General features: G+C 39.1%; 2 protein-coding genes across 3 annotated transcripts; both read right to left on the bottom strand.

Moving 5' to 3' along the window:
* Positions 1 to 2050: 2050 nt before the first annotated feature.
* Positions 2051 to 21906, bottom strand: Ifrd1 (interferon related developmental regulator 1). Of its 2 annotated transcripts, none has more exons than XM_090333048.1 (12): positions 21816 to 21906; positions 17181 to 17285; positions 16958 to 17042; positions 15529 to 15653; positions 13028 to 13185; positions 11491 to 11541; positions 11229 to 11407; positions 11029 to 11137; positions 8598 to 8732; positions 5141 to 5269; positions 4660 to 4755; positions 2051 to 2174 (listed from the first exon to the last, which is right to left on the bottom strand). In XM_090333048.1, exons 1-12 carry the CDS (start codon positions 21904 to 21906, stop codon positions 2085 to 2087), a joined length of 1353 nt encoding a protein of 450 aa, XP_090189174.1. In that variant the 3' UTR covers positions 2051 to 2084. The 2 variants fall into 2 exon arrangements, with proteins under 2 accessions (XP_090189174.1, XP_090189175.1); XM_090333049.1 differs by lacking the exon at positions 21816 to 21906 and adding an exon at positions 18231 to 18249.
* A 44-nt stretch (positions 21907 to 21950) lies between these two features.
* Positions 21951 to 22225, bottom strand: LOC150063323 (uncharacterized). Its single transcript, XM_090333050.1, has one exon. The coding sequence runs from the start codon at positions 22110 to 22112 to the stop codon at positions 21951 to 21953; it is 162 nt and encodes a 53-aa protein (XP_090189176.1). The 5' UTR covers positions 22113 to 22225.
* Between the last annotated feature and the right edge of the window lie 3415 nt (positions 22226 to 25640).

Here is a 25640-nt window from a genome sequence, read left to right as displayed (position 1 = left end):
GGGCATGAGGATCAATTCAAGATATCAGTGTCACAGGCAATTCAGAACAAAGAAAATGTGTATGTAGAGGGGAGGACAACGTGATCAACATACTAATTTGAGACTGAAGAAAATTGGTGATATCCAAATAATCAAAACAAAGACTAACTCCAGGACATTGCTGTATGAGTGTGTAAGTACAGGTCCCAACTCAAGCAAACAAATGAATATGATCATAGTTAGAGAGGACAATAACGGTTTAACCAAAAGCACAATGGGGGAAAGGAACTTTGTTACAGTAGTCAATTGTCTAAAAACATTAAATAGCTGTTAAAGTACAAGGTTTGTAAGAAGTTTCAGCAGTATTAGAGGATGAACTTGGCCTTGCACTTGATCCATGCCTTCAGCCCCACAGCATAAAACAGAAATGACAAAATTGAAAATAATGCTCACTGAAAGCTGTTCAGCAGTGATTGGAATGGGGAAATTGAGAGTAAGTAAGACAGTAGGGGTCAATTTGATTAAAATTGTGTAATACCATGATGAAACCCCTCAGTAGTCAGCATACCTAAAAAGTGACAGAAATGTAAAACAGGTCCTATAATAGGATGGTACTATTGAGGGTTTCACTGTCATAGGACAAACAGAAATAAAGGAGGAGAAATATGGCCCAAATGCTTTATTTACTTGTGGAAAAATAGTATAATCAAGTTTGCTGAAACTGGTCTGGGAAAGAGGACAGGAGAATGACAGGTGTTAAGTCTGATCAAGGTTCACTACATACATAAGGACTCCATGAGCCAGGTAATGCAGTCACCCAGAAGGGACATTAGACTTTCCAGTTATTATTGAGGCAGTGGGAGAGGAAGACATTAGCTGGGATGCAACCCTTTGAAGTGATTTGGGTACTTGTGTAAAATTTCACACTTCCCATCCCTCACTGCTTTCTATAGCGAAATTAATACCACATACTAATACATATTAATACTGTATTTCCAAATAAAATTAATGAAAAAGTACCTTATGAGTGACCAAGCTGTAAGTATAACAGTAACTTGAGTCCAACTGTATGCTTTTTTCCATTTTAATACTTTCAAATAATCTTATCTCATTTTCATCTAATGCTTCCAAATATACAAATAAAACTTTTTCTCCTGACCACTCCTATGTGGTTTGTCATTTTAAACTGTCTCTCAAAGTCATAATAATTTCTTCTGCTAGAAAAGCAACAGTTTTTTAGTATAAAAACATCTTTATTTCAAAGTGAAAAGCACAAGGTCTCACACAGTAGATGTTGAAGTGAATGCTCTTGCTCTGAAGGTGAGGGTCAGCAACCTTTCTGGCAGAAGCTAATTCACCAGGAACTCCAAAGAGCTGGACTGAACGGCCTTTAAGTTCAGCTTTTAAGTCTCATGGAATACTTCCTTTTGTTGATCCACTTAAATAGTTACACTCCACTTAAAATTTAAAAGTTACTTTTCCCAAGGTATAGCTCAAGAAAAATTTTAATCCAGAACGCATATTTATTAAAAACCTTGTACGTATGTGTCATGGGATTGGATTTTTTTTCTTTTTTGCCAATTCTGGGGCTTGAACTCGGGGCCTAAGTACTGTCCTTGGGATTTCTCAAGGCTAGAGCTTTACCACTTGAGTCACAGCAGCATATCTTGGCTTTTTATATATATGTGGTAGCAAGGAATTGACTCTGGGTCTTCTTGCATGCTAGGCAAGCAATCTACCACTAGGCCAAATTCCCAGCCCCAGGGTTGGAATTTTTAACAACTACAAAGTAAAAGAAATTATACTTTGGCTAATGATTTTTGTGATCATGACATTAAGTGAAATATCATCCTCTTGCTCTCTACATAAATAGAATATGAACAGTTCAAACATTTTACTCATGTTTACGGATTTACAGAGAATATCCAATTCACAACTTATCATTGTTAATACTGTACATTAAATTATAATATAACCCACCCTTACTAAAAAAATTATCTAAGCTGACCCCAGGATAAAAATGGTGCCTAAAGCATATATACATTAGAAATAGCAAAAAATAATAATATAAAGAAATTAGAAAATAGTCATCAAATGCTGAAAATCTAGAAGAATTCTCCAACGTCTGCTCTCTTATCTCGGCATTTGCTTCGCGCTTTTGTTCGAGCTTTGAAAGCTGCAGAGTTATATAAATGCTGAAATGGAGAAAAATATATGTGGATCAATAAGAGTTAAGATTATCTTATTTAACAAGGGAAAAGATAACAGTCACAAAGGAATGAATTTGACCGAACAAGTATGTTAAATGTTTATAAACTATGACAGCAGCACATGAAGACTAAGGGTGGAAATTAGCATAGTTAATGGGTTCCCCATATTAAGAAAATTATTCAGTCAGGGTTAGGAGGGTAGCTCAATGATAGAGTGCTGGTCTAGCATGCCAAGGCCACATTTATTCCCCAGAGAATGAGCTTGAGCTTGTGCACTATGCACAAATACATAAAATAACAAACTGCAACAACAACAAAAGTAATGGTATCAGTCTGATCAAGGAAAACAAACTATTATTAATATGAGAAAGACATACTCAGCTGGCAACTAAAAGAGTAAAAAAAATATGAGGGGTGTCATCTTAATAAAGTAACTTCAAATTTTTTCAATAGTGAAATTCAAAGCTTTCAAATCTGGCTGTTATACGTAAATGGTTTCATTTTCAACTGAAAATAACTTTGGAGCAAACACAAAATATAAATCATGTCATGCTTGACCCTATATTCCTATGTAATTTTCTTGAAAAACTCAAAACAATATGTAAAAATGCTTAATACTTACGAAGTTTTAAAATGTTTAACAATCAGTTATGTGACTATAACATCAACCAAATTAAAACAGGTCAAAAAAAATATGTACCTGCAAGTAGCACTTCACACCCAGTAAGAAGACTAATAATAGAATGAATTGAGTATTACTGAGGACTGGAGAACTTAAAACATAGCTGCCACAAATTAAAAACAGTACAGCAGTCTTGGTGGCTCCTCAAAACCTTTAAAATTGTTTGCCCAAGATCCAGGAGTCTCATTCATAGGGAAAGAAACCTCCAAAGGTCTGAGGTAAATGCTCAAAATGAATAATAACAACAAAAAAATTGAAAAGCTAAAATCAGCTGATCAATGTAATATTTGGCCACAAAAAGGAGTAGAGTTCTGATATATGCTGCACTGTACTTGGCAAGATTATGCTAAGTAAAAAAAAAGTCAGATCCAAAATGACACATGAAACTTTGTTCTGAAGTAATAAAAATGTTTTGGAACTGTTGATGGTTGAATCCTATGATTGTAGTTGTCCAAGAGAATTGTGTATTTTAGATAATCCATTATGTAAAATATCCCTTCAATTAAAAAAAAAAGAAAGAAATTGGGTGTTGGTGGCTCACACCTGCTATTCCCAGCTACTCCAGAGGCTGCGATCTGAGGAACATGATTCAAAGCCAGCCTGGGCAGGAAAGCCTGTGATCTTTTATCTCCAATGAACTTCCAAAAAGACAGAAGTGGAACTGTAGCTAAAGGAGCAGAGTCGATAGCTTTGAGAAAAAAAGCTCAGGGATAGTTCCCAGGTTCTAAATTCAAGCCCCAGGACCAACAGATTTATCTATATATTAATATATCTATGTATCCTCCATATCTATCTATATCTAGATAGATATAGACATTCAGGTCTTTAAATATTTAGATATTTATCTATATTACATATTTAGTTATGGATATCTATATTTAGATCTAGATATGTATCTGTCCAAGATATACATCCAGATGAATCGATATAAATAGATATGGAGAACATGTTAAGTATCTTTGAAATATAAGGGAAGATGATATGCATCACTAATAGTACGAACTGAATAGTTTCAAGTGTAATATAAATGTGATACCAAGCAGATTATTGTTTGCTATAAAAGGAACATGCAAATACACATTTTTAATTTTTTTTTTTTTTTTTTTTTTTTTTGCCAGTCCTGGGCTTGAGCTCAGGGCCTGAGCACTGTCCTTGGACTTTCTCAAGGCTAAGCTCTACCACTTGAGCCTCAGCACCACTTCCAGCTTTTTTCTATGTATGTAGTACCGAGGAATCAAACCTGGGTCTTCGTGCATGCTAGGTAAGCACTCTACCACTAGGCCAAACTCCGGCCCCATACACATTTTTAAATAAAGATTTCTCCATTAAGGTAGCAGGACTATTGCTGGGCATGTCAACACATACCTCACTGAGGCTACTTATAGTAATCTAAAATGACATATTGAAACCCTGTCTCAAAAAAAGCACTATTAGGGACTGATCTGAAGACCCTGCACATTCTAGGCAAGTCATCTACCACTTCATCTATTCCCACCAGCTCTTTTGTCTTTGGGTTTTGTTTCTGAAACAGGGTGTCACTTACTTTTCTCCTAAGCTGGCTTCCAACTTCTGACCCTTCCGCCCTCCCTGCCCACAACATACCCGCACTGTATCTCTGCATCCTGGAACTAGGATTACAAGCCACTCCCAGATGAACCCTTTAGGCCGTTAGTACAGCAGTTCTATACCATACACATCAGTAGGCACAGCAAAGTTATAGGAACTTGGGTAGAATATAAGCTCAGACTCCATTTTTCTTTAGAGTATTAAAAACAAAGAATACTTTACCCTTTCAAAACGAGAGATCTTCATTGTTTTAAGTGCTGCAGCATCAAGCATCACTGGAGGTCCAAGTTCAAATACATTGCGAAGAAACTCATTTGACTTATGTGAAAGAAGAAGACAATAAGCCTCAATACTAGATATCACAGCTCTATTTCACTAGTTTGAGTGCATCTAATTAACATAAATAATATAGAATATATAAGTATGAACTTAGTCATCTACTTTTTATTCAGCCCACAAGCAAATTGTTTTCCAATGCTTTGAATCCAAGAAAGTAATGTGCTTTTTGTTTACCAAAACAAGTCAGCTCAAGCAGACTTAAAAAAAAAAAGGAAAGCTTTAGATTTAGTCATTTTTACTTTAAAAATATTGTTTTCAACATATGGAAGCATTTTGAATGTTCAATTAACTTCAAAAGTTAAGTGAACTATATTTAGTTATAGTTCTTTAATTTAAAAACACTTTAAAAAAGGATGACACTTACCTGCAAGTGGTACTGCATTCCAGATCCAAGAACCTCCTTAAAAGTGTCATAGGTGTGCTTTTTGACCCAGCAATCAATATACATGCGCTCAGGACCAAATTTAACAGTTTCTGTTGGAAAATCCCGTTCCTAGCCAACGCAAGAGCAAAATCATCACGGGCAATACAATGACTCAGAGACTGAATAAATATAATATTTAAACTGAACAATAACTTAAACTTAACTTTTCATATCAGAGATGTGGATAGACTGAGAATTATTACTGTAAGGATGCAGAATTGCATAGGCAAGTCACAATTACATTTGAATAAAGTAACAATTATAAACAAAACCACACTATTCTGAACAATTAAAATTTAAAAAGAAAACACTTGGGGAAAGGAAATGTCAGGTGCTTCTATTAGACTAGGATGTAAAGACAAGGTTGAAAATTGTAAAGATGCATGAGTGGCAATGGTAGGAAGCAAGACAGAGAAGTAAAAGGGAGGGGGGAGAGGAAGATTTCAAGAAATCTTAGCAAGGTTTATGAGAAAATAAGAGGCAGCACCTGACTTAAGATTTCAGACATGGAACAATTATGCCAGAAGAATATTTCTAAGTTCTATGGAAATATAGCCCCAGAGAAATCACAGTAGGTCACTGGAAAAATGCAGATGATTCCCAGTGGATGTCACCCAGAATGGTAGAATTTGATATAAAAAGAAATTGGAGCCAGGTAAGGTCGCTAATCCTAGCTACTCAGTAGGCTGAGATCTGAGGATCAAGGTTCAAAGCCAACCCAGGAACAAAGGACCTGAGACATGTATCTCCAATTAACCTCTAGATAACAGGAAGGGGGGCTTGGCTCAAGGGTAGGGCAGTAGCCTTGAGCTGAAGAGGTCAGAGACAGCGCCCAGGCTCAGTTCAAGCCCCACAAAAAAAGAGAGAGAGAGAGAGAGAGAGAGAGAGAGAGAGAGAGAGAGAGAGAGAGAGAAAAGAAGGAAAGAAATTGGTTGCTTTATTATTTGAAGAAACATGAATATGTACAAGTAGCCAGGAACAGAGCTGCTGGCTGTTACAGAACAAGAAAAGGAAACAATGGAATTTCAAAACAAGAATGTGTGAACCATGTGCCCTATATATCTACCTAGACCTCTAGGTATACATTACATACAGAGACATATAAACCTCTGGGTATATACACTATACCACATTATATATTATTTACAGCATATGAAATGAAAAGAAACTGAACTCCAGACTTACATGAATGTGCCATTCACTAGCTTGATTTCAGCAAGCAACTTAACCTCTGGAGTCTGTTCTTTGCCTGTAGTATAGGCTAGCTATACCTATACCACACATAGCTATTACAAGCACGAGAAAGCATGTCTGTGAGGCACAATAACTGCCTGGTATTTTAAGTTCAAAAAGTAGTTACCCTCTATTATTTAGGAAAACAAGATGAATTCATCTCTATCCTTAGCTGTTACTCCTTCTCACTCTCCTATAACAGACCCCTTCCACTCCCCAATTCAGGGTGAATCCCAATCATTCACTTTTATCATCAAATATTTTGCACTAGTTCTTTCTCCCATTTCTCTACCAACAAAATAGAAATCCACAAAAACTCCGGCAAACATTCCAGCTATCAATTCTATTCCCCATCCCATTATAACCACGCCATTTAAAAAATTAAGGAAGGGGAAATGGCACTGTGGCTCAAAGTGGCAGAGTAGTAGTCTTGAGCCAAAAAGCTTAGGGACAAGTGCCTGGGCCTAGGAGGAGGAGGAGAATGCCTATTTAACAAGTACCAGGTTTTCTGATACCAACACACACAAAAAGTTGGGCTACATGATTCTACTTAATCACTCCCCACTCACCTTGCAATCCACTACTATGTGGCGTATCTCCCACCACTGAAGCTCCTCCTATAGAGGTGAGCACTGACCTTACTGAACTTTACTTTCTCACCTAACTTTATGCATTTGGCACTGTTGAGAGTCCAGAACAGTGGAGTCAAACTTCAGCTTTGCTACTATTCTTCAACCCTTTACTTCCTATTTTTCTTTAAAAAGGAAACTATTCTGCTGTTCGAGGGTTATGATGACAAGGACTCTATTATGTTAATTGCTTGTGGAATTAATAAATACATGAACTTCAAGAAAGGTTTTGAACAGAGAAATGATGTGGTAACCACTACCACATTGAAAATAAACACTTATCTATGGCCATGTAGCAGTCTTCACTTAATAATGACAGCTAAGTTTCTGAAAAAGGAACAAGAACCTATCAAGAATCTGAGGATGAGCCATTTTTTGGCAGAGGCTGGAAGAACAAGGAGAGCAATGAAAAAGTAAAGGAGGTACTTGAATCCCAAGACAGTAAAGAGGTTAGGTGAGGCCAGGGAGGACAGATCAGGATAGCACAGCCTCACAGGCTGATGGACAATGGGACTTCCCTTGTGTCTTCTCCAGGATCATCGACACTGATTGCTATGGCTGGCCTGGGACTCATGGACACACAGGCTGTCACTTCTACCTAGCCAACAAAAACAACTGCTAGGAATACCCTGGAACACCCTCTACAGGGAGCACACCCGCATCCAAAGCTCACTTTAAAAGCACAGCAATCCTTCAGAATTTCTAAATCAATTTATTTACTCTTCAGACTAAAGCAGGTTACAGGCCACAGATGCAGTCTAGCATCACATAATGATCCTAATTAATCTTGCCAAGATCTGGGGTTTGCTATTTTTTTATTTGTTTTTAGCTTCTATCATTTCTAGCAAGCTCATGAAAGATTTTGTTTAAAAGTAAAGTTACTTTGGAGAAACTAAAACGGCAGCAAAATTTATCACATTCACTATAAACATACTAAGCTTATACAGATGCAGCAAAATTGCTTTAATGATGTCAAGTTCAAAGTAAAATTTCTACCACTATGTATCTTTAATTTTAATTCTTACTTTTTCTTTTTAAAAATTTTCAGTAGGCCGGGAGTTTGGCATAGTGGTAGAGTGTTTGCCTAGCATGCACGAAGACCCAGGTACCACATACACAGAAAAAAAAAAAGCTGGAAGTGATAGAGCTCTAGCCTTGAGAAAAGTCCAAGGACAGTGCTCAGGCCCCAAGTTCAAGCCCAACAACTGGCAAAAAATAAAAAAAAAAAAATTAAAATTTGCAGTAATGGTAACAGAACCCAAGTCCTGCCAAGGTAATATCTCCAGTTCTATTTCTTTTTTAACCTAGCAGTGTCCTTTATATTATGCTGGCATTAAGCTTTCCTGTTTTATTTTAAAATAAGAGAAAAAAACTTCACTTATGCTGTTGTGAAATATGCTCTGGTATTAAAATGAGGAAATCGTTTCTATTGGGCTGAAACTGACTGAAGGTGAAATTCAATCAACAAAATAATCCAGCCTGAAAAATAACTCAATTTCAAAATGAATAGCTATAACAGCAGTTAAGAGGCCTACCTCTACAGCCCTCAGGACATCTCTAAAAACTGACCGCTGCTTTCTCTTATCCACTTTGGCACGGTGCTTATTTCCATCTGTAGCCAGAGCTCTGAGCATCTGGGTCAAAGAGTCCATGTCTTCATAAAAAAAGTCCTGGTCAAGAAAAGAATTTTATTTCCATTAGTGTAGCTTTTGCATTACAACATCTCCTACAGTTAGTTACCCACTGGAAAACAACTCATTCCCTGAAATCCTATTCTCTTATCCCAAACTGAAGATACCAACTATCAGTTATACTTCTTAGAGCATACTTCACTGGTCCATGTCAAATAGTTTCTTGTTAATGTGGTAATATATTTAAGAAATCTCTCTTTTTGAGGTAGTTTTGTTGTTACCTAACTCTTATTTCACAATCATATTAAAAAATCAGAAAATGTGACTCAGACTTATTTAACCAAAACTAAAGTAGGTATTTCTTACTCGGAGGTCTGAGAATAAGTAAGCTTTAGTTTTAGTGGTTCAGACTTGATGAATATTTTTGTGTTCTTATTCTGGACATTTCCCCAATTGTATGTATAACTATCTCATCTCAAGAATTTAATTAAGTGATTATTTCTCTTACTGTCTAAAGCAGAAAAAGTTATATTAGTGGAAAATAAACTTGAAATTCATGTGATACTCTTGTTTTTAAATTGTATCACAATTGTATCTTAATGTTTCAGATTCCACTCCAGTGTGAAATAGTTATAAACAATCAGAAACATTTCCTCCAATGTTCCCAAGAATGTTCACTACAAGGTACAATGTAATTAACTAAAACAGAACAAAGTTATGCTGATCTTGTTTTTAAATCACAGTAAATATAACTGCATTGTAAGAAGATAGTTTATTATTTCAAAAGCTGGCAGTTTCCCACTTATTTTACTGGCTATTTGGTTCTTCTACAGTACTACTTTTTCTAAAAGGTGTATATAAAACGATGCATGATTTTAAAATCTAAATAAAGTAAGTTTAACACAAATCTACAGGTTATTTTTGTTAATATTGATTTTTAAACAGAGCCTTACACTTTTTAAGCCAAGGCATTACCACCTGAGCCACACCTCCTCACTATCACCTCTTTCAACGTTTTCATCTAGCCTTCCCCTAATCAACCCCTTCTCTCATTCATCTTAATTTTGCAGTATATCAATGCATTTTTTTGTTTTTGCCAGTCCTGGGCCTTGAACTCAGGGCCTGGGCACTGTCCTTGGGCTTTCTCAAGGCTAGAGCTCTACCACTTGAGACAAAGCACCATTTCTGGCTTTTTTCTATGTATGTGGTACCAAGGAATCGAACCCAGGGGGAGAGGGGGTCGGCATGCTAGGCAAGCTCAGGAACAGCACCTAGACCAAGTTCAAGCCCCATCAACCCCCCTCCCACCACACACAAAAAAAAGTGACATCTGGTTTCTATGCCTTGGGATTAAGACACCATTAACTAAATAAAATTAAATTGATTGCTAAGGCTGAATCCAATTTCTTACATAATGAAAATCATTAGCTACTAACAGTGTCAACTAGCTTTCCATTATCTACTTACTATGCTTCCAAAAAAAGACAGCTAGTGTACACATGTAGGAAGTAGAGCTGTGGGCTCAAGCTGTAGAGAGCTAGCCTTGAGCTAAAAAGTTTAGGGACAATGCCAAGCCCTGAGTTCAAGTCCCAGGGCCAGCAAATTCCCCCCACCCCCAAAAAAGTATTGTACCCATGTAAAAAGTATAAAACATTCATATTTTTAAGATATACACATATTTTAAGATTCCTAGAATGGAATTAAAAAGAGTAGATATGATCAACAACTCAACAATATAATGGTTTGATAACTACTACATAACCTCTTCAACTGTAGACAAATAAACAACAGCAAACCAGACATTCCACTCTGCTTGAGACAAGGGGTCCTTGGAATGTAGGATTTTCAGTAGCAAAGAAATTGTGACAGCTGACCAAACTGTCACAAACTCAAATACATTCAAGAGCCAACCATCTGTGAGTGAACTATGGATAAAGTTACAAAGTACATGCACACTTAGTCTAAAAGCCAATGTTAAGTGACAGTGATTGAACTCATTCCAAAACTATGCTATTTACTATAAACCTTAAACTATTATAATGTGTTAGGAACCTGAGAAGTCCAAGCAGTTCTACAGATATCATACATATGGTATAGTATACCATCCCTAAAATTTAGTTCTAAAGTATAATGAGCAATTCAACAGTGCTCTACCAACTGCTACTGGCTCACAATTTCAAAGGTACAATTATCACCAGGGTCAAGAAGCAGGACAGTCAATCACCAAGTTCTCATATGACCACCCTCCAAACTTATCCAGTTTCTAATCATGACAGTCCAATGCAATAATGGTCCTTATGGTACAAGGCTCTTCCTCTGCCAATCAGACACTTACATTCTCCATTCCTCTGGCTAGCTCGAACAATAGTGCCAAAGATTCACCAGCAGCTATCCTCATGTTTACATCATCACAGGAAAGGAGACTTGGAAGCTTATGGAAATGCCTACAAAAGAATTAAGTCACTACTATGTGTACACAATCAATTAAGTCACTGAAAACATTGTTTGATGAAATATGGAACTACAAATACATACGTTTCCAGCTTTTTCTTCACTTCATTGATTGGGCAGATGGTCAGTAATAACGTCCATGCAAGAAGGGAGCTGATATGAAGCACTGTGTTAGGGGTGCTGCAAGTGACATTAGTGTCTTTCTCTTTGAGATAGGACTTAGAAAAGATATTTTCCAAACATTCCAGAGTTGAATAAAGCTCCTAGAGGATAAAAGTGTGAACTGAGATAATCATCATAAATTAAAAATAATTACACGTAACTGAGTCAAAGATTTTCTACTTACAGTAATGTCATCTGTGGCAATAAAAGAGCAAACACCAAAGCAAGTTGCACACTGGAAAAAAATAGAAAACAAATTGACACAATTGTAAAATTTTTCGCCTACTTCACTGTCCTAGGGTTTAAGCCTAGTATAGAAAAAGTAGAAGTCTACGGCCATACCACCCTGAACGCGCCCGATCTCGTCTGATCTTGGAAGCTAAGCAGGGTTGGGCCTGGTTAGTACTTGGATGGGAGAAAAAGTAGAAGAGAAAGAGTTAAAGGAAGCCAAGAGTCAAAGAAAGTGGATTTCATCTGCAATTTTACTATCTAAATCAAACTTTAATGAGAAAGTGAGTCTGCTTTTTCTTAAAACTGGAGGCAAAGTGTGTACAAATGAATGCTATAATTTAAAAATCTATTCTAGCTCTATATTCTACTGAACTACTACTTTTCTTACTCGACCCTGAACAATGCATTTCAAAGGAGAACTGTATTTTCATCTTTTTCTGTTCTGTATACTTTACAGGTGCCTATCAGAACAGTTCAAACTCCAACTTTAAAGATGGGAGTAACACTTGGGTATTTGTGGTAAGAAACTTCAAACTCTCAGTTGAAGATTTATAGTTTTTTAAACTTAAAAAAAATCATTGTAGTTGTTCATGAATGTTCATGTACCTCATGAGTATTTCTTAAAACAAAGCACCCTTCAATCCAGGTGCCCATGGTTCACACTTGCAATCCTAGCTACTAAGAAGGCTGAGATGAGGATGGCAGTTTGAGGCCAACCTTGGTAGAAAAAAAAAAATCCTTGAGATTCTTATCTCTAGTTAACAAGGTTAAAAAAAAGTCTCAAAGTGGAGCCATGTTGCAAGTAGTAGAGTACAGCCTTGAGCAAAAATCTACGGTATAGTAGGAAGCCCTGAGTTCAAGCCCCAATAGCAGCACCAAAAAGTAAGCACAGAGCAAAAATCCAAGCCTCAGAAAGGATACATTATTTCACAGCCGGAAGTTCTACTATATTCAGCCTAAGGACTTACACAGAACTTATAAAAAAACAATATTGCACAAATTAAACATAAATTACAAGAATTAAAAATGATCACATAGAATCAGGAGCATGGCCTAGTGGTGGAGTGCTAGCCTAACATGTACAAAACCCTAGGTTCAATTCCTTAGTAGGACAAACACAGAAAAATCCAGAAATGGTGCTGTGGTTCAAGTGGTGGAGAGCTAGCCTTGAGAAAGCCCAAATACAGTGCCCAGGGTCCCAAGTTCATGCTCAAGGACTGGCAAAAAAAAAAAAAAAAAAAAGAACACATAATAAATTTTAGTACCTAAACCACTTTAAGTCAAAGTCATCCTACAATCATGTTTAACACTTTAAAGAAATCTGTACTCTCTAGGATTGTCTCTGGAATATGAGAAAATTGAAGGAAATATGTCATAGTAAGTCTGTTCATCAAAATTAGGAAGACAAATGAGAATTAGTGTTAAACCTGCTTTTGGGGCCTTAGTATCACACCTTGATAGATACATAAATTCCAACTCTTACAACTTACAGTTTGCCTGGCCTGAAGACTAGCTGTCCCATCACAAACGATTTTCTTTAGAATTGGTCCAAGAGTTTTTAAAATCTCTTCACTTTCAATTCCAGGGCCCAATTGAATACAAAGCACAGACGCTAATGCTGCAGCAGCCCGCTGTTCATCACTCTTCCCTAGAGAGCAGCCAAAAGGTACATTATTTTCATGAAACTTAAGACTTAATCTATAACACCTTTTTAATTATAAAATATCAACATTTATGAAATTCTATTACGTTCCATATTTTGACACATGGTAGAAATTTAGTGACGCTGAAGGACTCTGCAGCACTCAAATTCTAGATCTATGCTTAACTTGCCAGATAACCTTCAACTAATTGCTCTAGACTGATATCCTCATCTGTAAAACTGAGGTTAGTATTGTAATTGTTTAAACAAAATAATATTTTGGGTTAACTGTTGCCTTCCAACTGAAAAGTTGGAGCAAGCTAACTTTATACTATTATCTGATAACTTTAAAATATATAAAAATGGGTTTAGCCTAGTGGTAGAGTGCTTGCCTAGCATGCACAAAGACCTAGGTTCGATCCCTCAGTACCACATACATAGAAAAAGCCAGGAATGGTGCTGTGGCTCAACTGGTAAAGCTCTAGCCTTGAGAAAGACCAAGGACAGTGCTCAGGCCCTAAGTTAAATAAAGACCCAGGACTGGCAAAAAAAAATCTTAATTTTGCTTATTCCTTAAACTAAGACATATACTAACATTAAATCCTGAAGTCTCTCTTTAAATTTTCTATCATCTGCATCTGCCTGGTGAGGTGGCTCATGTCTACAATCCCACAGAGGTTAGGAAGATCACAAACAGAGGCCAGCCTGGATAAAGAAGTACAATTTAAATTCCTATCATCTCAGCATTGTGAGCAATACAAATAGGACAATCCTGATTTGGGACAACAAACAATAACTCAAGGGGAAAAAAAAAGATTAAGACTAGGGTTTTGACTCAGTGGTAGACTATCTGCAGAAAGATTCTAAATTCTAATCCTAGATTTAAAAAAAAAAAAAAAGGGTTCTGTGATTCAAACTTAACCATAGCTTCTCTCGACCTTGATCTTAGGATCAAGGTTCAGAGGCAGCCTAGGCACCTATATTTAACCAGCAATAAACCAGGACTAAAGGTCTGGGAGAATGCCAGCCAAAGGAGAGCACAAGAGTTCAAGCCTGAATAACCTAATACTGGAAAACATACAACACATATACACACAGAGAAGAAAAAAAAAAACAAAAACCCAAACCCATGATCCTAGCAGTACGATTTATAAAACTTCTATTATAAAGTTCAGAATTCAAATTTTCCAAGAGATATTTGGAAAATGATGTCATCTACAGGCATATCTTATGTTATAATAAGTGCAAGGGCAAATGTGTTAAGATGATGGTGGTACTTTTTCAAGTTTTAAAAAATGAGGGGCCGGGAGTTTGGCCTAGTGAGAGTGCTTGCCTAGCATGCACAAAGCCCCGGGTTCGATTCCTCGGTACCACATACATAGCAAAAAGCCAGAAGTGGTGCTGAGGCTCAAGTGGCAGAATGCTAGCCTTGAGAAAGTCCAAGGACAGTGCTCAAGCCCTGAGCCCAAACCCAGGACTGGCAAAAAAAAAAAAAAAGAAATAAGAGTATCATCTGTGAATCATCACACTTTTCGTTGCACTGACACATTGAGGCCTTTCTTTCTTTCTTTTTTTTTTTGCCAGTCCTGGGCTTGAGCTCAGGGCCTGAGCACTGTCCTTGGGCTTTCCTCAAGGCTAGAGCTCTATTTGTATTTAGTTACTTGAAATTTGATAGGGAAGGTGGGAAAACCAAGATGGGTGGGGGGTGGGGGGAGGGTAATAGGTACCAAGACATGTGAAAGGGTATCAATGTATGTGAATTAATACACCTTCTATCTGGCAAATATCATGTAACCCTTTTATTAATTACAATAAAAAATTAAAAAAATAAAAAATAAAGAGTTGACAGAAGAAAAAAAAAAAAAGAGTATCATCTGTGAATCATCACACTTTTCGTTGCACTGACACATTGAGGCCTTTCTTTCTTTTTTTCTTTCTTTTTTTTTTTTTTTACCAGTCCTGGGCTTGAGCTCAGGGCCTGAGCACTGTCCTTGGACTTTCCTCAAGGCTAGAGCTCTATCCTGAGCCACAGCACCACTTCCAGCTTTTTTTTCTATGTATGTGGGCTGAGTCTTCGTGCATGCTAGGCAAGCACTCTATCACTACACCTAACTCTCAGCCTCTGAGGCCTTTCTTATATAACCAAAAGATAAAAATCACCTCATCTGACATACAAAGGATGAGATTGTACCCAATCCTTTCTAGGGTCAATCTTTTAGATAAAAAGTCTCTGACCAATCTCATTCTGCATTAATGCATATTCCTTGAGCTAGTATTCTAGTATCTTTAACAATGTTAGAAAACAACCAGCTCCTTGTTAGTTCTGTGACTTATAAATAAGGGTGTTACCTTTTTTCAGACAGCGTTCGATGCTATCAGTCAAAGTCATTCTTCTTTCAAGAATAAATTCATAAAGCATTTTTGAAGCCAATGCATTTTTAATTCCTTCAAGAGCTGCCTGCCTTGTCTTCGCACTATTTAAAACAACATTTAAAAGAAAAATCCCTTCAGGAATCTACTATCAAGTCAATGACTTCAGAGTTTATGGTTATATGTAAACTTTTTAAAATCTAATTATAAAATATAATTGTAATTTTAACCTACAACTTACCTCAATATAAAAAAATGTTTAAGCTGCTTTATGTATCAGCATTTTTGCAATTATTAGTTTGTTTGGTTTTTTCCCATATTTTTTGAAGCTACATCTCACTATGTATCTCAGGCTGATAGGAAACTTGCTGTTTAGTCCAGACTGGCCCAGAACTCATGATCCCCTTACCTCTGCCCACTGAGAGCTACAATTATAGGCACATAATAATAGCAGCCCACATGCCCATCTAATTTATAAAGTCTGGTAACCACAACTTTAGTCACAGTAATCCCAGCCATTTGAATAATGGGGATCAGGATGCCAACTAAGGTAAACGGCCTTGTCAGGTAAAAAGTTGATGAGAGCCAATTTCAAACAATAGGCTGGGTATGGTGAAACATATCTGAAGTCCCAGGTACACAGAGAAGTACAGAATAGAAAGGAGGATAATTTTAGTACAGGCTATCCAGGGCATTTTTTGTTATGTGGTCTACCACACCTCAGCATCTTAAGTATCAGGATTACAGATATATACCTGCCCACAGCACCCAGTTAATTTGCTTTTGTGTTTTTTAAAACAAACAAAAAAACAAGGACTACAAAAGGCCAGGCATAGGGTCTGTAATCCTAGACAATCGGAAGAGAACTGAGGATAGAACTTAAAAATGAGCCTGGGCAAGAAAGTTTGTGAGACACTCTCAGGTGGTACAGTGGCTAGCCTTGAGCATAAAAGCAAAGGGACAATGCCTAGGCCCTGAGTTAGTTCAAGCCCAGGACTGGTTTTAAAAAAAATTATGAAAGCTTCTAATTCCTATTGGGCTTTATGTTTCCATTCATCCTTCAGTTTTCAATGAAGAAAGTCATTTTACTTTCATATTGTTCATGTCCATAATCAAGTTAGTAGAACAGTATCTGAAAGCAACATTTAGCTGTCATTTCCAATTGAAGAAAACTTTTAATTCAACAAATTTCTTTTCAATATGACTAAATAGTTACATATGTACTGTAACACTAGAACAGTGACTTCCAAAGCCATCTTAATCCAATGGCACAAAGCTATCTGTATTAAAAAGTCCAAGGGGCACGCAACAGGAAATCATCCCAAGGGAACAAATCAAACTCCAGAAGAGTGGTACAGCAGACTACTACACACACTCTGTAATATGGTAACTGATTAGAAGCACCTACCTCTTATCCAGTGCCAAGTCTATTAATCCCTTCAACTTGTACTCTAGATCTTCTTGAGTTCCTTCCTCATCAAGGACTTCTGGTCCTACACAACAATAAAAACCACCACAGCAATTTAAATAAGAAAAAGACAGATGAGGAGAAATAATAGTATACCTTAGCTGTAAGAATTCCTCCACCTATAACATATTTCTATCTAAACTTGTGAGTTGAAAACTCATACCATCTTCAGCAAAACTGGAAGGATCACTGTAACCACTGCAATGGCTCATTGTTTCAATGGATGCATCTTCATCACTAAAAGGCTGAACATTTCGATGCTGGCCACCTAGTAAGCAAAAGAGAGGTCGTGATTTTCTTTCCTACATCATCCATTTCTTTTTCTTTTTAATACTGGGATTATACCCAAAGCTTGTGCATGATAGACAAACCCTCTGCCACTTTAGTTATACCTCCAAAAACATGTCATGTTTTGTATTTTGTTTCTAGGGTCTTGTTTTTACTTTGTCCCCTAATTGGCCTATCCTATGGTAGCTCCCCAAGTGACTGGGATTACAGGTATGCACTACCAAAGCTAGCTTACAAGTAAATGAAAAAATTACCTCAGAAGTATTTCAAATCAAGAACAAAATAAAATAGATATACGTAAGACAATACATCTCATAATGAGAATGGGCTTAATAAACATTAGCTGGAGAGTATTTTGGGGGGTACATATATATTATGTTAAAGGGGAATTAAGGATGTAAAGGAAGGTAATCTTAAAGATAAAAATCGAAGCCGGGTACTGTGGCTCACACCTATAATCCTAGCTTACTCAGGAGGATGAGATCTGAAGACCACAATTCAGCCCAGGCACTAAAGACCCTGAGATTCTTATCTCCAATTACCTACAAGAAAACTGGAAGTGGCGATGTGGCTCAAGGGGTAGGATAGTAGCCTTGAGCTAAAGAACTTAGGGACAGCACCCAAGCCCAGAGTTTAAGCCCCATGACCAAACAAACAAACAAACAAAAAAATAAAGACAAGTTTGGCCTAGTGGTAGAGTGCATGCCTAGCATACACAAAGACCTGGGTTCAATTCCTCGATACCACATACATAGAAAAAAGCCAGAAGTGGTGCTGAGGCTCAAGTGATAGAGCTCTAGCCTTGAGAAAGTCCAAGGACAGTGCTCAGGCTCTGAGCTCAAGCCCAGGATTGGAAAAAAAAAAGACAAAAATTGAGAGGAAAAAAAAAAGACTAAAAAGCTGGAACCAGACATAGTGACACAACTTGTAATTCTGGCTACTCTGTAGAAAGATTTTGGTCCCTGCTACTCGGTAGATAGAGAATGGAGACTCCTGATTCAAGGCTGGTCCAGACAAAATCAAACCTACAAAAACTAAATTAAAATAAAAAGAAATGGGGGTATGGATGAAGTAGTAAATTTTTTGTTAGCTTTGAGTTCAAACCCAAGTGCCCCCACACACAAATATTGATGCTATAAAAGCTTGATAAAATAAATTGCTTTTAAAAAATAAAAAAGTTCCAATGTATTCAAATGTTAAATACAGTGTTATTTGAATCCCTTTTTAAAATGTCTGTCCTCATGAGATTAACCATAAGGGCAACAAAAGAGAAGAGAAATAACATAGTATATTAAGAACAACAATCACATAATATAAAGCTCTTGTTTCCATATCCTAGAGATCCTTTCATTTAGCCTTATCCTATATGGCTTTATGTATCTAGGTTTTGAGCTACTGTAATCCTCTGCGAGGAGAGTCTTAGATGTGTACTAATATAAATGAGGGAAACCACTGAGCCTATGTTCCTTTGGGTCTAGCTTACTACACTTAATATGATTTTTTTCCCAAGTCTTTCCATTTCCTTCAGTTCTAACTTCTTGCCAAGACTCAAGGAAAGGGGTTTAAAAAAGAAAAAGAGAAATTAACTGACCTACATGAATGCCTGCTCTCTAGTGAAATATCGCTTGTGATCCTAAATGCTATTTAGCAGCACTGTATAGACACATAAAGTCCTTTCTAGAGGGCTATTACAAAAATTGTTTTTTCCTCATGGGGCAGGGAGTTTGACCTAGTGGTACAGTGTTTGCCTAGCATGCATGAAGAACTGGGTTCGATTTTATGGTACCACATTCACAAAAAAGGCTGGAAGTGATGCTGTGGCTCAAGTGGTAGAGAGCTAGCCTTGAGAAAGCCCAAGGACAGTGCTCAGGCCCTGAATTCAAGCCCCAGGACTGGCAAGCAAACAAATAAAAATGCTTTCTTTAAATTATCGCAAGGACTATGCCAAAGGAATGTATACTCGCATACAAAGTCAATCTTTTAAGCTCCCTATAACTCTCTACTAACTTTAAATGGAAAACGAATGAAAATGATAAAAGTTGGGTTATCCCCTTGGTTACAACAGGCGCTGCTAAATCCCATTTGTTCCAGCTATCATTTAAAGTACCACTGTTCTTTTTTGGGGGGAAGTGGGGTAATTATTAGATTTGAACTCAGGACCTTGTGGAAGGTACTCTATTAGCTGGCACACCTCCAGCCTTTTTTGTCTTGTTATTTTCCCAAGAGTCTCCCCTCTTTGCCAGGACCATTAAACCTCAATCCTTCTCATTTTAGCTAGAATTATAGTTGTGAGCCACCATGCTCCACTGGTGATTTGTAAGTATAAATATGTGACAATTTTCTGGCCCTTCCTTCAAGTATTATTCAGTCACTTTTTAACTGATCATGTAACAAAAATGCCAATCTTCACCTTCCTTTGAAGAGGTAGTTAACAAGGTTACTATAAACTTGTAAAAATATTCACAGCACATAGTTTTTGCTTAATCTACACTTTTTTTTATTACTATCAGTTGTATAATATACTTGGATCAAACTCACTACTCCATCCAAACATGAAGTTTTATAAACCAAGCACACTTTCCATTTGTCGACATTGAAAATTTTTAAATGTGTCCTGTACATGCTAATGTGACCTGTACAAATGTTTTCTTTCTCCCAAAAATAGTAAAAAGAAATCAATGAAGAACCTACAAATGAGCCTTGAAGCAAAAGATGAGAAGCGATTCACAGGCCTATAGGCAGACCTGTAAAAATTGCACAAGAGGGGCCAGGAGTTTGGCCTAGTGGTAGAGTGCTTGCCTAGCATGCATGAAGACCCGGGTTCGATTCCTCAGTACCACATACATAGAAAAAAGCCAGAAGTGGTGCTGAGGTTCAAGTGGTAGAGCTCTGGCCTTGAGAAAGTCCAAGGGCAGTGCTCAGGCCCTAAGCTTAAGCCCAGGACTGGGAAAAAAAAAAAAAAGAAAAGAAAAAAATGCATAAGAGAGTAGAGTAAAAGAGGTCTGCCAGGAACTTGTAGAATGGAAGGTCTTTGATTCTGAGACAGAGACCACTACTAACAGTATCATCATTTTCAAAGATCACTTTAGCTTGCTGCTTCTCCATTACTTCCATTTCATCAACCTAAAAGCATCAATTTTATGTCAATGTAGTACATTCACATAAAATTAATAAGGTCCTTCTAAATAGAATCAATTGTTTTAGAAGCCAAAAAGCTGCAACACAGATGTGTTATCCTAGATGCCACAACTAGATGCCACAAACTACGTATTTTACATGCTGATAATTATATAAACCCAGAAAGGCAATCAGAAAAGGAAAAATTCATTTACTCATTTCCCTTGGCAATTAATGTTTAATACATGATTACAAGTTCCCAGGATGCTTTGAATTCTGTATGAAAGCTTTTAAATGACAGCTTTCTCCACTGATAGAAGATAACATACCAAGATTAATAATTTGCTTTTCCAATGGAAAAAAAAAGGGGGGTGAGATGGCATCTCTCCGAGAATCACAGAGTGCCAGCTGTGTCCACAAATACCTAAGTGCTAACATTAGCTTCATCAGATAACACCTTAGGATTTTTCCAGTATTCAGCCCCATAAAAAAAGGGCTTTCTGGTGGGAGTCCTTTCTTCTCAGCCATATGTTAGCAAGTAGAGGACCGTACATTCAGTTAAGCATCTACCCATTCAGGAAAAGCTTCTAGGTTGCAGTGGGGACAACAAAAGCCCTGAACTTTTATCCAGTGGCAACCAGAGCTCTACACCACCTAGGCCAACGTGGGACTGGCTCCCTGCAGGGACCCCTGAGGCAGCGGCACGAAGGAGAACGAGGTTGCTGCCTCAGGGAACGAGGTAACTCAGGATGATGGCAGTGAAAAGAGGGGGTGAAGGACGTGGTTTCGGGGTGCCAGTCGGCGGCTGAAGCCCAGCTTAGGGCGGGGCGGTGGCCCCAGCTTCGGACGCCTCCGCCCCAATCAGGTGGACACGCGCCCGGGGCGCTGGAGGAAGCCTCCGGACGGAAGCCACGCGCGCGCCGCTGCGTCACCCGGGCCCCGGCGCCCAGGGCCCAGGCCGCGTGACCGCAGCGCCCAGCCAGCGCCGCGGGACCTTTGGCACTCCCGACAGCTCCATGTTGGAGCCAGGGTCACAGGCGGCCGGTGACGACACGTCGCCACTCGAGCCCTGCCCCACCCTGCGACCGGGACAGCCCCAAAGGGGTCACCCCGACGACTACACACACGCCATGGCCCAAGCACGCTTTCCCGCCCCCAAGGCCGGGTGTCCCGAGTCCGGCTCGCAAGCCAGACCCAAATCGCGCGAGGCGCGGCGCCGGGGAACGCTGGGAATTGTAGTCCAGCCCCTGCCACGCGCCGCAAGGACGCAAAGTAGGGAAGGAGAAGGCCGAACTACAACTCCCGCCACGCCCAGGACTGAGAGTCTCGCCAGAACCGGCCGGCGACCGGGATGCCGGCGAAAGGGGGGTGCGAGGGGGGGAATAGCCTTTACCTGCCGTCGTCGTAGCCGCCGCCCCGGAACCACCACCGCCGCTGCCGCCACCACCACGGTGGGGAGTGTTCCTCTTCTTGTTCTTCGGCATCGTGGGACGCCCGGTGCCGCCTAAACTCCCAAGCTTAGCGAGGATCAGCCGATGGAGCTGCACTTTCTACTCGTGCGGCGGTGCGGCGGGCGGCTGAGAGGCGAGTCTTCGGCTATCGACAGAGGCGAGGCGCGGCAGGGGTGAGAGCGGGCGGCGGCGGCAGCAGCAGAAATCCCCGTGAAGAGCTGCGAGCGGAAACGACACATGTTTCTCTCTAGCGCGGGAGCTAAGGCGGGGCGGGCGAGGCCACGACGCCTTAAGTAGCCAGACGGCCTCCTGTCGTCACCATGTGTGGGCGGGACTCGAACGCTCGCTGGCCAATTCCCATAGATCTCCCCACTAGCATCCTCGGGGGCGGCGCCTGAATCCCGACTTCCAATCCGACGCCGCTCGTCTCCCCTCCGCGCCCTGGCGGTGAGGTTCTGTGGCCGCGCTGGATTTTGGGAAATGTAGGCCCCAGGGGCGGGGCTTCTCCCGGGCTCATTCTAGCCCCACCCACCGGCCGGCTGGCGGTCCAATTGCTTCCTTCGTCTCGACCACGCCTCCCCACCCTCCCCCCCCCCCCCCACACACACCCAGCGCCCTTCTCGGAATGGATCCTGGTAGTCACAGCCTGGTAGTCACAGTGGTGACCTAAGAAGAAGCCGTGCCCGGTGACACCAGCTGGCTTCCAAAGGGGAGTGACGCAATCACCCGCCACATCTTTCCCAACAATCCCGTGTTCTCTTTAACCTTTCCCCAGTTCGTGCTCCCCAAGGCCTCTGACCAAGCACAACCCTACCCCTACACCTTTGGGAACTTTCCTCTGGTTTTACTTGTTGAATTCGATCAACCACCGATCGATCGCTGTATCTATCTGGAATTTGAACTGTGGTTGGGGACTATGTGTTGTCGGTCCTCCGAAAGGGTGTTTTGGCCTACTTTAGTTTTGTCCTGGGTGGATCTCATATTGTAGCCTAGAAATCTCTGTCAACTTAGTGTCATAAGTTTACATGCCACCAGTCCCTCCTCCCCCTAATATATATATAAAATATATATATTATATATATATATTGCCCTTGACTAATCTTCCTGCCAGTTCGAACTACCAGTCAGTTTGGGATACGTTTGCTTAACAGCTGGCCAAGCATACATGAGCTATAAATATCTGTAATCACAGTGGGTTTTGTTTTGTTAAGATGCTTCTGGGTCTCTCCCTTCCTTGTTACAACATTTTTTCTGTATGTAGGCTTGTTATTAGCTTCATATACTATGAAGCTTATGACAGACAAAATTCACTGACTCACTTCAGTGTGGGTGACTTATCTTCTGCCCCACCCCTCACCTGAGTTCTGGGTTCGCATTGTTTAACTGCCTGTAGCACATTTTCACTGGAAAGTCCCCTTTTCACTTAAGCCTAACCTGTAAAACTGATACTGTGTCCTTCCTGTCTTCTCTTTGTGTTCACTGTTTTCTTATTACCCTCTCATAAAACCCAGATTCATACATGATTCTTTTCTTAATTGCTCCTTCACTCACTGAGCTTTAAAATAAAACTCTTAATTTCATGTCCTGCTCTCCAACCACACCTGACTGCAGTTCATGTTCATAGTTCAAGTCCATAGATACTGTGGGATCTTTTTTCATGTATCTATTTTACTAATCCTCTTGTTTCTAATGTGTGTTTCAGAACATTCCATGGTTCCCATTACTGATATACTAAGTGCCAGTCCTCTTAGCGGCTTAACTCCCTTTCCAGTCTCATCTTTTACCACTTCCCACATATGTCTGTTCTAAGCTAAAAATTAAACCACTTTTCATTTACAATACACAACTCTGCTCTCCCATTTTATCAGCCATCAGTTCATACATGTGGTTTCAAGTTCTTGTAATATCCTTCCTCCTATCTTCAGCTTAAGGGTTATCCATCTTTCAAGATTTAGCCCAAAGGCTGCCACATTGTTGAAGCCTATAGCCAGAATCCTTTTTTCTGCCTCACTACTTTATGTGCTTTATAATTCTCTAATGGAATTTATTACATCCTCACTGACCTACTCAAAGATGCTTCTCCAAGGACATCAGTCCTTGGTTGTTCTTTGCTTAGTCCAAAAGCAGGAAATGAACTGCACAGAATATATAAACCAAACAGGATACAGAGTGGTGGATGGCTCCCATTGATATCTTGGTGTCTGATATAAACACATTCATGTGGGAAGTATCCTTACCCACACCTAGTGTCTCCAACTTAGAGGAGTGCAGGAGTGTAAACTCCATTTCTTTATAACCGTAGGCTCTAGAGTCCGTTTAAAAGCTTTTGTTGGGCAAACCTACATAATTGTTTTGTTTGGTTGTGAACACATTCCTTATGACATCATTTCCTTAAAATAAATCCCTGGGTTTTTTTTATTATCTGTATTCTTCATGAACCATAAAGAAGTTTAATATTTCTAACTATAGCTAGTATATATTAAATGAACAGTTACAGAATGATTGTTTTCTGTGTCGACGAAAAAGAAAAACTATGTATCACATACATTGACTTATTTCAGTGCAATGAATCCTGGGACATACTTTTGACAAAATTACCTTGTCATTGTTTTATGCCTATAGTTTAACTTTAGATCAAAATGAGCAGATGTAACCATATTCCTTATGTAATTGTGCTTTTACAACTCAACATGTTATTTCACATTATGCTTAAAGAAATTACAAGCTCTAAAATCCTGAGTCAATAAATAATTACAGATACCAGAAAGAAAGAAGAAGCTCAAGGGGAACAGGACAAAGCACTCCAGGCTTCCCACTTTGCCTTTTCATCCATGTAAAAACACTTTCCTTTGGGACTTCAGCCCCATATCCTCTTGCCCATAGATGCAAAACTGGTTAGAAGAAAAGTAATTTTAATATGGCCATTGGCAATTAAATCTGAGGTTATATTGATAAGAATGAACATTACCCTGGAAATTAAAAAAAAAAGAATGAAGAGGAAACTGTGGAGATGAGATTATTGATTAGCAATGCCAGCCTCCTATTCTGTGAGACAAAGTTTTCTCCTGCTGCAATAAATAAATGGTGTACTTGTTAGCAAGTTGACATAAGGCATTGCCATAATGCCTCTTAGTGATAATGATGCATTCTCCTACAACCACAATTTACTCATTTTAACATCCTAACATATCACTGTCACTCTATCTATCCTCAAATGTCATTAAAATAATCATATCAATCGGAATTTGGGAGCACAGTTTAGAAAAAAATTTCAACTATCATTGGGTCTGTGTGTTGGGGGCTTTGACCCCCAACATATAGCACATATAGCGGACAGGTAGGATCAGGAATAGAGCTCAATGGTAGAGTGCTTTTATAACATGCACAATGGGTATCTTGTGTTCTCCATCAACTACAAACAAAGCAACAAAAAAGAACATGTAACACACATACATTGCAAATCTTCCCTAACAGTGTAAAGATGAAGGATTTTCTTTGAATTACTTTATGACTCTGACTCTTTGGGACTCTTTGCATAACCGTGAGCTAAATTAAACCATCTCCAGATCCTTTTATACAGAATTTGTCAAAATCTGGTTCTTGCCTATCTCCCAGATCACCTCTCATCACTTCACACAGCCTCTTTCCTCCTGCCATATAATTCCTAATGTGCCATCTGGCATACCGGGCTCAAGCTTCTAGGCCTCACACAGATTTAATATTTGCCTACCTCCTCTATCTCCTCTCCTGCCCTCTTCTCACCCACT

This window comes from Megascapheus bottae, chromosome 5, assembly GCF_031878675.1.
Source record: "Megascapheus bottae isolate mThoBot1 chromosome 5, mThoBot2.hap1, whole genome shotgun sequence".
NCBI lineage: Eukaryota > Metazoa > Chordata > Mammalia > Rodentia > Geomyidae > Megascapheus > Megascapheus bottae.
The sequence above is the reverse complement of the archived record's forward strand: the minus strand, read 5'-3'. Positions and strand labels throughout refer to the sequence as shown.